This window comes from Lepisosteus platostomus, chromosome 10 (assembly GCF_059453375.1).
Source record: "Lepisosteus platostomus isolate fLepPlt1 chromosome 10, fLepPlt1.hap1, whole genome shotgun sequence".
NCBI lineage: Eukaryota > Metazoa > Chordata > Actinopteri > Semionotiformes > Lepisosteidae > Lepisosteus > Lepisosteus platostomus.
Genome location: NC_142620.1, coordinates 20,649,741 through 20,664,267, shown reverse-complemented (window position 1 = coordinate 20,664,267; position 14,527 = coordinate 20,649,741). Strand labels below are relative to the sequence as shown.

The following is a 14,527-nucleotide window of genomic DNA, read 5'->3' as shown; positions in this document are numbered from 1 at the left end:
GACAGTAGCAATAATACGGTTATTTATAAAGGAATATAAACACTCTGCCTGGGTTAAGTGAGACTCAATTTATGTAAATTTGACTAATAATAAGTATGTGCATTATACTTCTATTGTAAGCTATGTTGTTACAAATCGGGGGGGGGGGGAGGAAAATAGAGAAATGGGAGTAGTAAATAGAATAAATAAACCTGAGCAGTAGGCATAATTCGAGGTATGTAAGTTCTTCATTTTCTGGCACAGCTCTAGTGAAAACGTAATAAATCAGAGGCAAACAAGGACAAATGTTTATTAATAGGTAACTAACTCAAACTAAGTGATACAATGTTACACAACATTAAGCATCACACTATTTACAAAATAAGGTGTCCAAAAGGCCTGCACTCTACAGACCCAGAAACTCCAGCATGCTAACCTCTATAACCTGAAACACTATATAATGCCTCAACATGCCAGCAAGAGATGTACCTTGCATCCCAAATAAAAAAATATATCTCAGGACTAAATCTCCCTTCCTACAACATGAATGCCCAATAGAGAACTGGACAGGGATGGATCAATACCTAACTAGGAGAGAAAGTATTTTAGCCAGAGGATTCCACAATAAAGTAAATCAGAATTTCCCTAAATAAAAGACACCAAGCTCGTTTGAACAAGCTTCAAGATGCTTAGCCAGAATCTGGTCTCCAAGAGTAATCAGAACAAGATCTTGCAAAGGATGTAGAACAAGAGACAGTGCTGCTTCTCTCCGTTTCTCTCTCTGTGTTCCTTTCCTTCCGTACCTTGTCTTTTCTTGTCTCTTGCTATAGTTGTGTTTCTGAACTGATGACAAGAAGTTAATTAGACAGAGTAAACTAGAAAATTCTCTTTGATGCTCTGTGTTTATCAGTCTGTAAGCTCAGCAGCATCTGGGTAAACTGGACTGTAATTTTCTATGTATATTCACACATAGGCAAATAAAGGGTCGCTTCAGACTTAAAATTCAGATTATATGGAGAAATGCGAAACAGAATGCTTATGCAAATGATGGTGATTCTTGATTTTATTACTTTTTTGTTATTGTTCAACAGCTGAGTAATAATAATTGATCAAAGATTATGACCTTTTGGCCTATTTTTCTTAGTTTTTACTTGTTTCCTGGTGCATCACAGAGCACTTGATATCACAACAGGACAGAAAGAAACTCTTGAAGTGTTGTCCACCACTGCACTAGTCCCATATTTGAACAGCATCTGCAATGGCACCTTTTCTTGTTCATAATAAATCTGATTTCTGATCACACCTGGATGAAAAAATAAGATCGCTTTAGCCATTAGTCATGTTTTTAAATCAATTTGCATGTCTGTAAATTTGTATATCATGAACATTGCTACGCAATTAATTGAAAACCAGAAACATACATTTATGAATCGTCATTCAATAACTTTCTCACATGACTTTGTCGGCTTTCCTGACATGTTTCCACACTAGCCTCGTTTTGCAATATAGATGCTTCATATTGATCACTCTCTACTGGGCAGATTCTGTATTTGTTATAGCCAGCACTTGTTAAAGACTTGTGTTCCCCATGTCTGTAGACACAAGAAGAGCATTGAGGGTCTGCGACAGGAGAGGGAGACTCAGCTCCAGAGATGCAGACGAGCCCGCAGCCTGAGCCCCAGCAAGCATCCTTTTGCCCAGGGACAGGGTGCAGCGCTGCTCCCGAAGGACCCTGACACGCCCAGCCGGCACAGGGAATACCTGCAGCAGTTACGCCAGGGCGTTGTGGACAGCACCCGGTACGGCAGTGTGAGGCTGGGGGTGCTGGGCACAGCTTGAAGTAACCAGATTGAAGTAATGATTACAGGCAGACAGCAGCATGCAGGAGACTTACTTCTATGAATGCACTTGATTCATTTCTAAAGAACACTGGTGGATTGTTTTCATTCCAGCTGAGCTCTAAATCCCCAGTGCTAATTGATCTGTGTGCTTGTTTACACTTTTGTTTAACTTGTTTCTTTAGTCAGTCCTGAATGTCAGAAATACTTGACTTCAAACAACAGTGTCAAAGAACTTCAGCACACAAAGCTTTGCACAGCCCTGACTATGAAAGCTGACTAAACAGACATGGATTAGTCTCTCCATGGTGAACAGATGAGACAGATGGAAATAACATTGTGCTTACAGTGAGCATTTTTTTTCCTTCTGCTTTTGCAAATGGTCACATTTCAGGCATTACACCAGAATGAGGACAGTTGTGAAATCTGGCAATTGATACAAGGTTCATATCAGTGATACTGTATATCCCATCTGACCTTTTGGGAGCTCAAAGCAAATTTACAAATATGCCACATGTAGAAAACTGACACAAATGAGCCAGTGATTAAGAACTTTAAAAAAATTCTTGGCTTTGATCATAAACTGCTCTTTCTTGATCTTTTGCCTGTTACTTATGAAATATATTGAAGAAGAGAATTAAAACCACACTTTAAAGGTACTAATAAAAAAAGACAGGACACGTATTACACTGGATAGGTGTGGAGGAGAGAAAAGAGGCGAGTCCACGACTCACTGATTATAATTCATTAACATGTAAAAAAATGATTTTTTAAAGCATGTATAGTATGTGACATTTTGTTCTCTGTAAGAGAATGAAATCTATTTAAAAACGTAGATTTGAGAGAATAGAGAGAAGGCCAAATATAGGTAGACAGATTGTATAAGAGTTCAGAGAGTTACACTCTTTAGGGCGTTTTTAGGAACGGGACGATGTTGGGAGATACAGACGTGCCCTGTTGTCCATCTTCACTGTTTTGTGTGCTGCCAGGGTCCTGCAGCCCAAGAGGCTAATGGCACAGTGCCCCTCTGAGATAGAGCTGTTGTTGCGGGACTATGGGAAGGCACGTGAAGAGGCAAAGACAGAGATCGCTCGTGCCCGAGACCGACTCAGAAAAAGGACAGAGCAAGAGAAGAAGCGTCTGCAGCAGCAGGCCCTGTCCCAGATTCTCAGGGTGAGTGTCCATCTCGTGCCCTGTCCCAGACTCTCGGGGTGAGTGTCCATCTTTGGCCCTGTCCCAGACTCTCGGGGTGAGTGTCCATCTCGGGCCCTGACCCAGATTCTCAGGGTGAGTGTTTATCAGGATTTCCTGTCCCAGAGGCTCATGGTGAGTGTCCATTACAGGACCTGTCCCAGATTTTCATAATTGTATGTCAAAGATAATTCTAAAATGATACAAAATGAATGAGGTGAAAGCTATAAGATTTTATCCTTGTCAGATTAGTTCTGGACAGAATGTCTTGATGACACTGCTTTCACCCTAAATGTGATCACAACTTATAAGAAAAAGAAGTAGTTAAGAGTACATTATAATTATTTCTAAGAAGAAATTCAGCTACTAAGTTGCATGGTGGTGCAGCCTGGGTTCAATTACAGGTGCTATCTGTGTGGAGTTTGTATGCTCTCTCCGTGTTTGTGTTAGTTTTCTCCCACATTCTAAAGACATACTGGTAGGTTAATTGGCTTCTGGGAAAGTTGGCCCTGATGTAAGTTTGTGTCTTTGTGTGTGTGCCCTACGACAGACTGGTGTCCTGTCCAAGGTGTATCCTGTCTTGTGCCTGTTGCTTTCTGGGATAGACACCCCATGACATTGTGGACATTAATTAGTTAGAAAATGGATGGCTTACTGCTTCTTGCAAACACTTCTATTCTTTTTCTAATGGAATAGTCTGCTATAAGTTTCTGCTCAATACGGATTTACTGATTCTTGTGAGAATAAATTATATATAGTACTAGAGTACTGAAATATCTTTAAGAACTCCGGTATCCCAGAGCCAGCTCCAGGCAGCTACTGTTTGACATGCACACCCTCTATCTCTCTCCCTAGGCCCAGGATGATCTGCGGTTCAGGACAAGGATCAGCACTAGCACACTCTGTACTGGATCTAGCTTAAGTCTGTCTTCTGGCCCCACCTCAGGCTACAACAGCAGTAACACTGTTGTGCCAATAGAGGGCACCACACCAGCACTGCAGGTACATGAAGGTCTCCAATCTAATACTTCTGACTCAGTTAATCTGGAAAGCATAGTAGATGTTAAAAAGTATGTGCGAACATTTCACTAATATGAATTAATTAATTCAATTTCCATTTCTCTGTGCTTTCAAATATGAGTTAGGGGTCATGTACTGAACACTGTCAAGCTGATTTCCTCTCCTAAAGGTTATGGGAAATCATGTCTGAAACAAAGTGTCAATTAACAGTCCGACCATAATAAGTAGCAAAATGTTAAAAGTGAAGATGTGGTGACAGTTGGGTTAAAATTAATTGCATGACTAAGGCCATGTGAAAAGTTGCAAAGTAAAGTTGCTGGTTTGGGTGCTATAAGATTAATGGTCCAAGAATCCCTTCAAAGCGTGTTGGAAAGGATTGCATAGTGTGTCTTTCAACAGCATGGCTGGGCTGTTCTTACATTAGTAGCGCAATGAATACCCTGCAGATCAGGGACTGTAGGCAGGCACTGGCAACAGTCCGATACATTGATTTAAACATAAAGTGGGATGAAAAACAAAATACTAAATTAGTAAATACAAATTTTAGGGAATTGAAGATCAGACTAGTCCTTGATGCAGTTCTCTGCCCCTAGTGTTAACTGGTCTGTCTCTTCTTCTGCAGGCTGCTGAGTCCTCAGAGGAGCGGGCAGAGAGGGTCAGGGGTCGGCCCACAGTGAGGGGCTCCCAGTGCCCGGATGCCCAGCGCCAGTGGCTGTCTGCTCACGGTGAGTGCTCTTACAGGCAAGGTGACACTTGAATTCCTGATTGGCACTGTTATAGAAACAACCTTGAAATGGTTTTCTGATCTCTCTTGATAGTAAGCACTTAAAAAACAGTCTTTCATTGCTTTAGGTAAAAGTAGAATTGCACTGCGTGTACAAAAATGTTTAGCTTGCCCAATACAGCATTAATACAGAAAGCACAAAAAAACCCATAGTTTTTCATGTGAGCAGTTGTGACATTGAGATAATAAGTATATTCTGCAGGTACAAGCAGAAAATACAGATGACACAGATGTAGCCCAGTTATAGCTTGATCCTGTGTTCAACAGGGCCTTATGCAGATGCTTGTGCAGAAGGTTTATGATGAGACCACTGGTGAGAAAATGATTTGGGAGAACTGGGCGTGTCCACCCTGTTCTTGGGTGCTCCTTTTTACATGAGGTGTCTTTGTATTAGCAACATATAGGCTCTAAACCTGAACTTTAGCTATTTATTATTTAGGTTGCAGTCTATGAGCCATATTGAAAACACCTTTAAGATAAACAAACTGACTTCCATTTTCTGTATTGTGACTTTGCAATGGCCACCTTTGTTCATTTTTATTTCTGTGTAACCCAGATGTCCGTCTGGAGGGCCCTGAGAATAGTGCCCGGCAGCCTCTGGTCCCAAGAGTCAGGGAGAGGACCCGGTCTGTCAACTCGATCTCGTCTGTGTCGGGAGCCTATCAGGAGATAGCCGCATGTACAGTTGCCTGTGCTATGGCAGAGGTAGAATCTGGGGGGAATTCAAGGTTAACCACGACTAAATATTTAGCTGCTCACTGTGGAGTAGTTTAGAATCAATGTGAATTAGACAGTCTAGCACAAACGTGCTTTTCTAGTACCTCTTCCATGTTTCTGTCCCTAAGTACCAGTGCACAGTTAGGAATGGAGCACACGACCTTGACACTCATCTGTCCCCAGCACTGCCAGCATTTTTTAGTAGCATTGAAACCAGCCAAACAAACCTGTTTACCTGGTTCTGTAACTGTGAGAGGTCAAGATTCAAGCCATCACTAAGTTCAAGTATTTGGGAGGAGTACAGAATATCATTGTTTAGAACAGTGCAAAAAGGAGAAAAACAATTTTATTCCTCAATAAAAGAGACACATTTGTTGCCTTGTGTTACCAAATTAGATACTACTATCTTTATCTCAATAAAGCAGTTAGTGTTATGATAGCTTATTAATGCTGACATACAGCAAGCTTAGTTGATTCAAGAAGCAGAGGAAGCAGTAGACCGCCTTTACAATATGGCTGTAACGTTGTGCCAGTAATGTTGGCAGTTAAAAAAAAGCCACCTATTAAACTGGAAACACATTGTAAAACTAAAACAGCACTGCTAAGTTTTTAGCTCTCCTTTTGCAGGCTTTCTATCATGTGTTATTAAAATATGAACTAAAAGAACTCAGAGTTCAGTCAGTTCATTATATATTATAACACTTTTAATTTCATTTTTGCATCATTATTCCAACACATAATATGGGTTAAAGGTGATGATTTATGTCACATTCAGATTTCCAAAGTTTTAAATGTGAGTAGACCTAACCAGTCTAATTCTGACCTTTCAGATCCGATCTGCTTCTGAAGGAGACCTGGGAAACTTATTCTCAGGGAACTCTTTGGGAGGCTGGAAGTAAGTCTGGATACACTGGTGACCTTCTTGAATGTTGTTTACTTTGTGCCTTAAAGCAAGATTATGATCTGACCAGAGCTGTGTGGGTAGGGTGTCATGCACAGTAAGCAGGTTAAGAGGAGTCAAAGGCTCGTGTCTCTATTTATTCTAAAAATTGAACAGTGGATGGCATAGGCTATGATGTTTTAAAAAGAAGTGCTCATTCCAGGGTCTTATTAATTTGTCATCTTATTTGTACAGTACTGTAGCTTTACTTAATCCTTTTATTTTTGGCTAAAGTTAAAACTGTGTCTTCAGCACATGGCTTAGGAAGGTTCTTTGCTTTGGTCTGTAGAAGGTTGCATTTAAGGACACATGCTTTGGATTAATGCAAGACAAGTTTTTTTATGTTGAAATGTGATAATAATACAAATACGTTGAGCATGAAATAAAAAATCACTTAATAGTTCCACAATGTTCTTGCTCTGGAATCAAACAAGAAACCTGGAGCACCACCTAACCCACAATACCTCTTCCTTCAGAAGTGCTTCAATGTGGGTTTTGCTCACCAGCAGCACATTCAATCCATTTATTGCTGCTTAAGAAGTTGGATTTCTATAGAGTCCTCACCTGAAATCTTCAGGAATCACTTTTCACAGACTAGCCATTGCAGTATATTCCTTGTACACAGATTCATGAAAAGCTATATTTTGACTGGTGTAGAGCATTTTACAATACGACAACTCAGCTCCTCCCTGGTTCTGCACCTGTATTAAACAAAGACAAGTTAACTTGTTTCTGGCACAAGATGTAAAATAAAATATTAAATTATGTAGAATAGACATAATACCCCTTGTTCTTAATTAATAATTAATTAGGTTTCCGACAGAGGTGCCCTATATCTAAATGTGAAGACCAGAAACACAAGCAATATTTCTAAATCAAGTGCAAACAGACTTAATCCAGTAGCTCCATAGGACAGATTGACACCTACCTCCGGCCTGTCAGGTTGTCAAGCATTTCCAGGGAAGTGTAGTCACTATTCTGTCTGGTCTCATTGACACTGATGTTCTTCTGAGCCTGCATCTCCGAGTGTGACCGCTCTGCATTTCATCTTAACCTACTGTAACTAAGAGGAGTATTTTACTAGCTGGGTTATCAGTAGCCACAAAAGCAGCCCTGCAGAGCTGGCTGCTAACTGTCTTACCTCTAGCCCACATTGGGATCAGTTGCGTTTTGTTCTGGACAGTGCACATATGGAGAGGAACACTGTGCTTCCAATTTACAAGGACACTGTCAGTTATGGAGTGCTCCAGGTTTTGCAATACTCAGTTCAATTATTCTTATGTTTTCTTGGGTAAATCTTCAGCCACTCTCAATTCTTTTTTACATGTTTTAATGCTCAATAACTATGCCTATTTATAGTAAATCCGCTCTTCTGTCTTGACACCAGGTACCAAGGCCTGGAGCAAGGGGTGCTGGTGTACTACAAGCCTTTCTCCAGCCCATCCATGCACGGCTTCCTTGGGGCAGCTGTGATCAAGCAGCCTCTATACAGCGTGTGGTGTATGATCAGGGACCACTCCAAGACTCACCTTTACCACAGAGCTGTCAGGAAAGCACAGGCCAAAAGGCTGGACAGCACCACACAGCTGGGTGACGACTCTCACGCACACGTGCATACACACACACATGGGCACTCTCACACTGGCACACACTGCCACTTTTAAAAACAATGTATTTATAACTGCTTTACTGTCAAAATATCCTACCTGAGTTTGTTCCTTCATCAGTACGAAGAATATTGTTTTTTTTATACTATACCTAGAAAGAACAGTCAAGCAAACAGTCCTTTCTGTAGTCTAGTAACATGACTGAACAGCAAGTTATCAATTTCAGTTTTTTCAAATCAAGGTGCTTTATTAGCATGACCGATGGGTACAATCAGTGTTGCCAAAGCAAATAAAAATTCACATGAAACAAAACAGGAAATAAAGGTAAAATGTCTTCCCCAGTGTATGTGGTGATGGACACTTCAGTGTGCTACCTCAAACAGCCCCGGGACTTCTGCTGCATCAGCGCTGAGGACAAGCAGGTGAGTCCTGAATAAGGCAGCCATGGGCCTGGTATCCCGAGGCTGGTACAGTAGGTGTGCAGAGAGTTGTGTGTCCCAGCGTGAGTGCAGACATTCTTGTAGGTGTTTCTTGTAATTATCTATCGGTCTCCTACATCGACTTGGAGATATTTTTGCCCACTCCTCCTTACAGAACTCCTTCAACTGTGTGATATTTGAGGGCTTTCTTACGTGTACTGCCCGCTTCAAGTCCCCCCCACAAGCATTTGTATGGAGTTAAGTTCTGGGCTTTGACTTGGCCATTCCATAAGCCTCCATTTCTTCTTTTTGAGCCATTCTTTTGTGGATTTGCCTGAGTGGTTTGGGTCATTGTCTTGTTGCAAGGTCCACTTATGGTTCAGCTTCAGCTTTTTGACTGATGGCCTCCCATGATGTCTGGCATTGTGGCCAAATAGTTCTACCTTTGTCTCACCCGTCCATAGCACATTGTTCACATAGCCCTGATCTTCACCTAGGTGTTGTCTGGCAAACTTCAGTCATGCATCTATATTCTTTTTGTGATGTTATAGACCAGGCTGGTCCTGCAACAGTCCAGGAATGGGCTGGTATGTTTGCTGGTGCTTATTCTACCTCATCTTTTAATACCCTTAATCAGTTCTTTTGTGGCTCTGTTACAGACCACATACTATAAATCCCTATCCTCATTCAGAGCCAGGATGATTTACCAGAGACATGTAGCTGAAGTTCTGTGATGTGTGTACAGTATATGCACATGTGTATACAGTCATTTGTATATATCTGTGTATTAGCGTAGAAAGCATGAACTTACTGGATTATATACTGTACACCTTGTAAAACCCGAAATTAAAGAAACTGCTAGGCAGTGAGATTCTTATTACCTTCCCAGTTGTAACATGAAGGATGACTGACAACAAGATGGGGCCAGTCAAAGCTCAATGCTTTTGTTTCCTGAAAGCCGTAGTACCCTTGGTGTGGCAGAGATGTGTGGCTTCAGAGTGTTCTCACCCCTCCCCTCAGGAAGGCCAGTTTGTGCTGGCGATGCGCTCCGTATACGATGAGAGCCTGCCCCGCCCTGGCACAGAGATGGTGCGTGGAGAGCTGCTGCCCAGCGCCTGGGTACTGCAGCCCCACACCCGTGATGGGAAAGAGGTCACCAGGGTCATCTACATGACACAGGTACGCCCTCTCTTTTCCTCCACCCACCACCATATTCGAGCACTAAAGCCAGGATTTCACAGACATACTCCTGGGTTTCTGTCATGCTAATTCATTCAGTTTCATTCCTGGGGTCTTCTTTCTTAAGAGTGCTGACTTTAGCCACCTGTTAAATCCTTAGGTTGCTGCACTTTAATTTAAATAGGTGCGTGTCACATTTAAAAAACAAGCTGTCAGTCTAAACAATTAGCAGTTGAGAAATGTCGGAAAACCATGTTTGTATTTTTCTCCCTCCAAGATCGCATCAGCTAAATGATTGAATAGTGATAAAATCACCATGAAATAACAATATTGCTATAACTTTTAGTAACATGTTCAGATAAAGGGTTTACAACTACGGGTTTATTGTATGTGTTTGAAATATGTTGATAAATGCTTCTCAGTGGAATAAAAAGTCAGCTGTTTAAAAGTTTTAAATGTGAGTTTCACTCATCCTGTGACTGAGTAGAAATATGAAGATCAAAATGAACATGAATTTCAACTGTAGATTTGACAAAAGAATAATTGAAAAGTACCAATCAAGGTACAGTAAGACTTAAAAAAAAGAACATGAATAAGAATGGACAGTCAAAACCACAGATTATTAGCTAGCCTTTCACCCTCCAGTGGCTGAGTTATAGTGGGTGATAGTGCCTCATTTACCTTTGATATTAGCTAAACATGCCTTTTTTTCCCCTAAATCAGTACACATTACTGAATATGTTAGCGATAACTCCAATTCCTCAGGGTTGTGTGTGAGCTGTACTGTACATTGGCAGGATCTTCAGTCATCCAACAGGGTCAGGCTGTTTTTCTCGGACAGAGTCTTGCTTTCATTGCTCAGGATGTATGCTTTTCCTCCCCTATTCTCTGCAGGTCGATCTGGGGACTCCAGTCCTTCCACAGCGCCTGCTGGGCTCAGTGGCCAAGAGGCAGGCGATGGTGATAGCAGATCTGGACAGCTTCTTCTCTTTCTGAGACCAGCAGCTTTCATCCGCAAGCAGGGCTGCCAAGATGGACAAGGAAATCCTCCTAAGTGTGCTTGCATGGTTTGCAGGTTGACCTAAAGGTCAGGATCCATGCAGCCACTGATGCACCTCTAAGACCCATTTGAAGAAAGTGCTTCTGCATTTACTCTATACCTTTCATGATTTGCTACTTATAGAAGCCATAAAGCAGACAGGGATGTAAAGACACTAATCACAAGGCAAAACCATTTGATGTATTTGCCATATGAAATATTAAGCGGATAGTTTCTGTTTATTTTGATCAGAGAGTATACCTTAAACACTTAACTTTCAGTGCTTAGTCATGATGGACAGATAACAACCCATGATAATATATATACAGTATATAATACGGACAATTGCTCTACTGAAATTGCTGCGTTGCTGTGCCTACTAGGGCTGCTTCAGTCTCTATTTTCCAGCAGTCATCTCTGAGGAGGAAACAAAGCTTTTAGAGAACGTTTCAGTGACTGGGAACATTTTCCTCTCAAGCAAAGAGTGCTAAGTTCACAGAGACCAAAAAAATCCTGGTTTCTATTTCAGTTGTGGTTAGTAGTTTTTAATACTATTTTTAAGCACTGCTGTGTTTAATTCAAGTCAGCAGTACCTTCATTGCAGATATCTAAGATATTGTGGACTGAACATATTGTGCCAAAGATAAGCAAACTCTTGAAAGCACATGGAACACAGATTGTCATACTGGACCTTTCACAAAACATTTTGTTAGAAGTCTAAACCACTAAATATAAACTACATACCCTGCAGCTCAGTCTTTAAAGAGATCTGCGTATAACATCGGCACTTCACTGTGATTTCCTGCTTTACTAGTCTGATGTCCTATTACATGTTTCAAATATGATTTTCTGTTGCTGTTGTAATAAAAAGACTCCATTAAGTGGTGTGCTGCAAAAAACACCTTTGTAGTGAATCAGAAAAGACTGAATTGAAATTCAAACAATAAGTGGTGGAGAATCACAGTTACACAGTGAATGACTCAGTTTTGTGCAAACCAGGTTTGCACAGTAAAACAGCTGATATTTACTTTTGAGAATTTTAATTTCAGAATCCTTATTTTTTTGTGACATGGAAAATATTTTAAACAAGCTTGAGCAGAAATTAACAGGGAAGTACTGATGACATATATCAGTCCTTTAAGTCTAGTATTCATCTGTGCAAAATGTGCTTTAGAGTCAGCGATTCAATGATTAGGTCAGCAAATAAGCATCACCAAGAATGTTATGTAATTTATCAGACCTAAAAAACTTATTTAAAACGTGAATTTTACCTGAACTGATTATGTATATAAGTATCTTTGTGTTTATATGTATATGTGGTTATTTACTATTTTCATTCACTTATGCAAAAAATGTTACGATATTCCTGACACAGCAAGCCTTATTAGAAAATCACTTAAATTCCTATAAATTTACTTTGGTGTTACTTCATTGTCTGACAAGCTTTCACACTTCCTCTTACTAAAACAATTTACCAGCTGCCTGCCTTTTGAGACTATTTTCAGGCATTGCAATATGGAGGGGATACCTGGATACGATATGATTAGCCATACAAATACGTACAAACTGTTTAATAATCTATATAATAGATTGAGAAACACATTTGTTTAAATCCGTACATATAATTTGTACATAGTTTTACATTTAACTGACTTCAGGCTTGGAAAAATCTACTGCTTTGAGAGTAAGTGGTGTTAACAGGACTGTCAGTTCAAAAGACTGCATCCCTGTGCATTTAATATTGCAGGGTTAGACTCTGAAATTTAGAAATTTGTGTAGGATAGACCAGATTAAGCTTGTACCTCAGAGGAACAAATAGGCTATACATTATGTACTTTACAGTGCCAGCTACAGGGTTAATATTGTAGCTTCAAAACACACTATAGATTTCAATCTGATATGTGCTAATGTTGTGAAAAGGTGTCTCTGGGTAAATTGTTACAGCTGTACTTGTACTCACCTCATCTTCTATAGTAAAGCCTTAATTTGTAAATTTAATCTTTTATTTTTAGGTGTGTGTATTAAAACAATAGCGAACTGTCTCACTGTGTTACCAATATAGCATCAAACCTGAGGTGAAAACAAGTAGTATATGAAGTATGAACGCCTCCTGACTGTGGAAAAGCTCATAAAAAGACATTTGCTTATGGCTTTCAAAGACAAGAACACTGGGATCTCCCCCTTTGATTGAAAGAGCAGTTTATAATTGCCCATTGCCACTCTGTGAATTCTGATGTTAGAATACCCTCTAGATTGACCTAATCTACAGTGTCTGAAAGCATAATAGGGATGTGATAGAATAACATGGGACAATGATAAAATATGGAGATCAAACAGTCCAAAAAAAATTCCCCTATTGTTGATTCATTTGAAGGCTGCATGCTACAACACATTAATGTTGACATAACTGGGTTACTCTTGGAACCTAAAATTAATAATTCAAATGACAGTTTCCCCTTGGAAGGGATAAATGAAGGCTGATCTCTTTTAAAGAAGGATGTACAGATAGTTTTATTTTTATAAATATATATGTGTGCAAGAATGTTTACAAGTTCAAAATAACAAAGATTATTTATGTGTTGGAGTGGATTTTGTATTTTTTGTATTCTGTTCTGCTTTTTAAAATTCGTATCACAAGCATTTTTGTATTTGCATTTAATATTTTTTAATTTTTGGAAATTATTTATGAACGTATATATTTTTTCCACAATATATTTGCTTTATTTAAAAATCCTGTGTGCAAGTGTTTTATAATGTATAAAATATCTGCATTATGTTCTCTGCTGTGGTTGTACTTAGGCTCTGTAGTTGAAATGCCTCTAATCCAATAGCAGTATGTATTTGTCTTTTAAATGAGGAATGAGAAGTTTCAGGATTCTTGTGGTTATTAAAGAGCCTGACAGATTTGTCAAAAAGGTCTTTAAAACATTCACCAGTGGAGTCTAAACTGTCTTGTTTGGTGACCATCAGCTTACTGATCCAAGAGTCCTATCAAGCTATTTCTTGAAGTGGGACAAGTGTTTTTTTTTTCCAGACGGCATCTTATTTTGTGTCCTGAAAACTCCTCATAATTCCTACTTGTGTCCTTCTGCCACTGATGGTCTTAAAGACCTCTCTTGCATTGAAAATTGCTATTCAGGATTTTTGTAAAAACACCTAACATTTTCATGTTAACAATAACAGTGTATACGTTTAAAATATTTTGTGCGAAAACATTTTCAGTAATTCTGACCATCCACCTTGAGAACTGGTGCCAGTTCGGGTTTGAAGCTCTTCTCTGTGTAAACACCAGTTTTGCTGTAATGCCCGTTGTAACTGGATATTTCATTTAACAATTCTTCAGTCAACTTTGGGTTAATCCTTTTGCTCTTTGTTTTTTAGGTACTTAATAACAACAATAATAATGAATAGATTCAGACCTGATACGTACTTGGCCACGACCGGCTGTGACCAAGTCACATATGATGGTTTGAAATCAGTTTATTTTTCAATCTCCCATCTGATAGCTGACAAAAAAGTGAAAAGCGACATGCTACTCACTTGCATCCATTCATTTCCTAATCACTTTATCCAGTTCAGGGTCACGTAGGAGCCGCAGCCTGTCTTAGCAAGTAACAGATGCAAAGCAGGATATACCTTGGATGGGACACCAGTCCATCACAGGGCACACACAGACACATACACACATACTCGCACCAGGACCAATTTTCCCAGACCTACTAGTATGTCTTTGGACTGTGGGAAGAAACCAGAGCACCCGGACCAAACTCAAGTGAACATACAAACTCCACACAGATAGCATGTTTGGAATTGA

The 14,527-nt window shown here is 39.8% G+C and overlaps 1 protein-coding gene across 4 annotated transcripts in view; it reads left to right on the top strand.

The window, feature by feature from the left end:
- stard9 (StAR-related lipid transfer (START) domain containing 9) overlaps positions 1-13,643 on the top strand; it is a 78,217-nt gene extending 64,574 nt beyond the window's left edge. For 2 of the 4 annotated variants that reach the window (XM_088648737.1, XM_088648736.1), the window contains exons 25-34: positions 1,578-1,778; positions 2,807-2,990; positions 3,864-4,010; positions 4,651-4,753; positions 5,369-5,517; positions 6,360-6,424; positions 7,857-8,059; positions 8,419-8,498; positions 9,516-9,674; positions 10,569-13,643. In XM_088648737.1, the coding sequence (XP_088504863.1) occupies positions 1,578-1,778; positions 2,807-2,990; positions 3,864-4,010; positions 4,651-4,753; positions 5,369-5,517; positions 6,360-6,424; positions 7,857-8,059; positions 8,419-8,498; positions 9,516-9,674; positions 10,569-10,670 (1,393 nt within the window). In that variant the 3' untranslated portion in view covers positions 10,671-13,643. Of the gene's footprint in view, positions 1-1,577; positions 1,779-2,002; positions 2,166-2,806; positions 2,991-3,863; positions 4,011-4,650; positions 4,754-5,368; positions 5,518-6,359; positions 6,425-7,856; positions 8,060-8,418; positions 8,499-9,515; positions 9,675-10,568 lie in introns of those variants that run through there. The other 2 variants (XM_088648739.1, XR_015941700.1) reach the window with 2 other exon arrangements.
- The last annotated feature ends 884 nt before the right edge of the window (positions 13,644-14,527 follow it).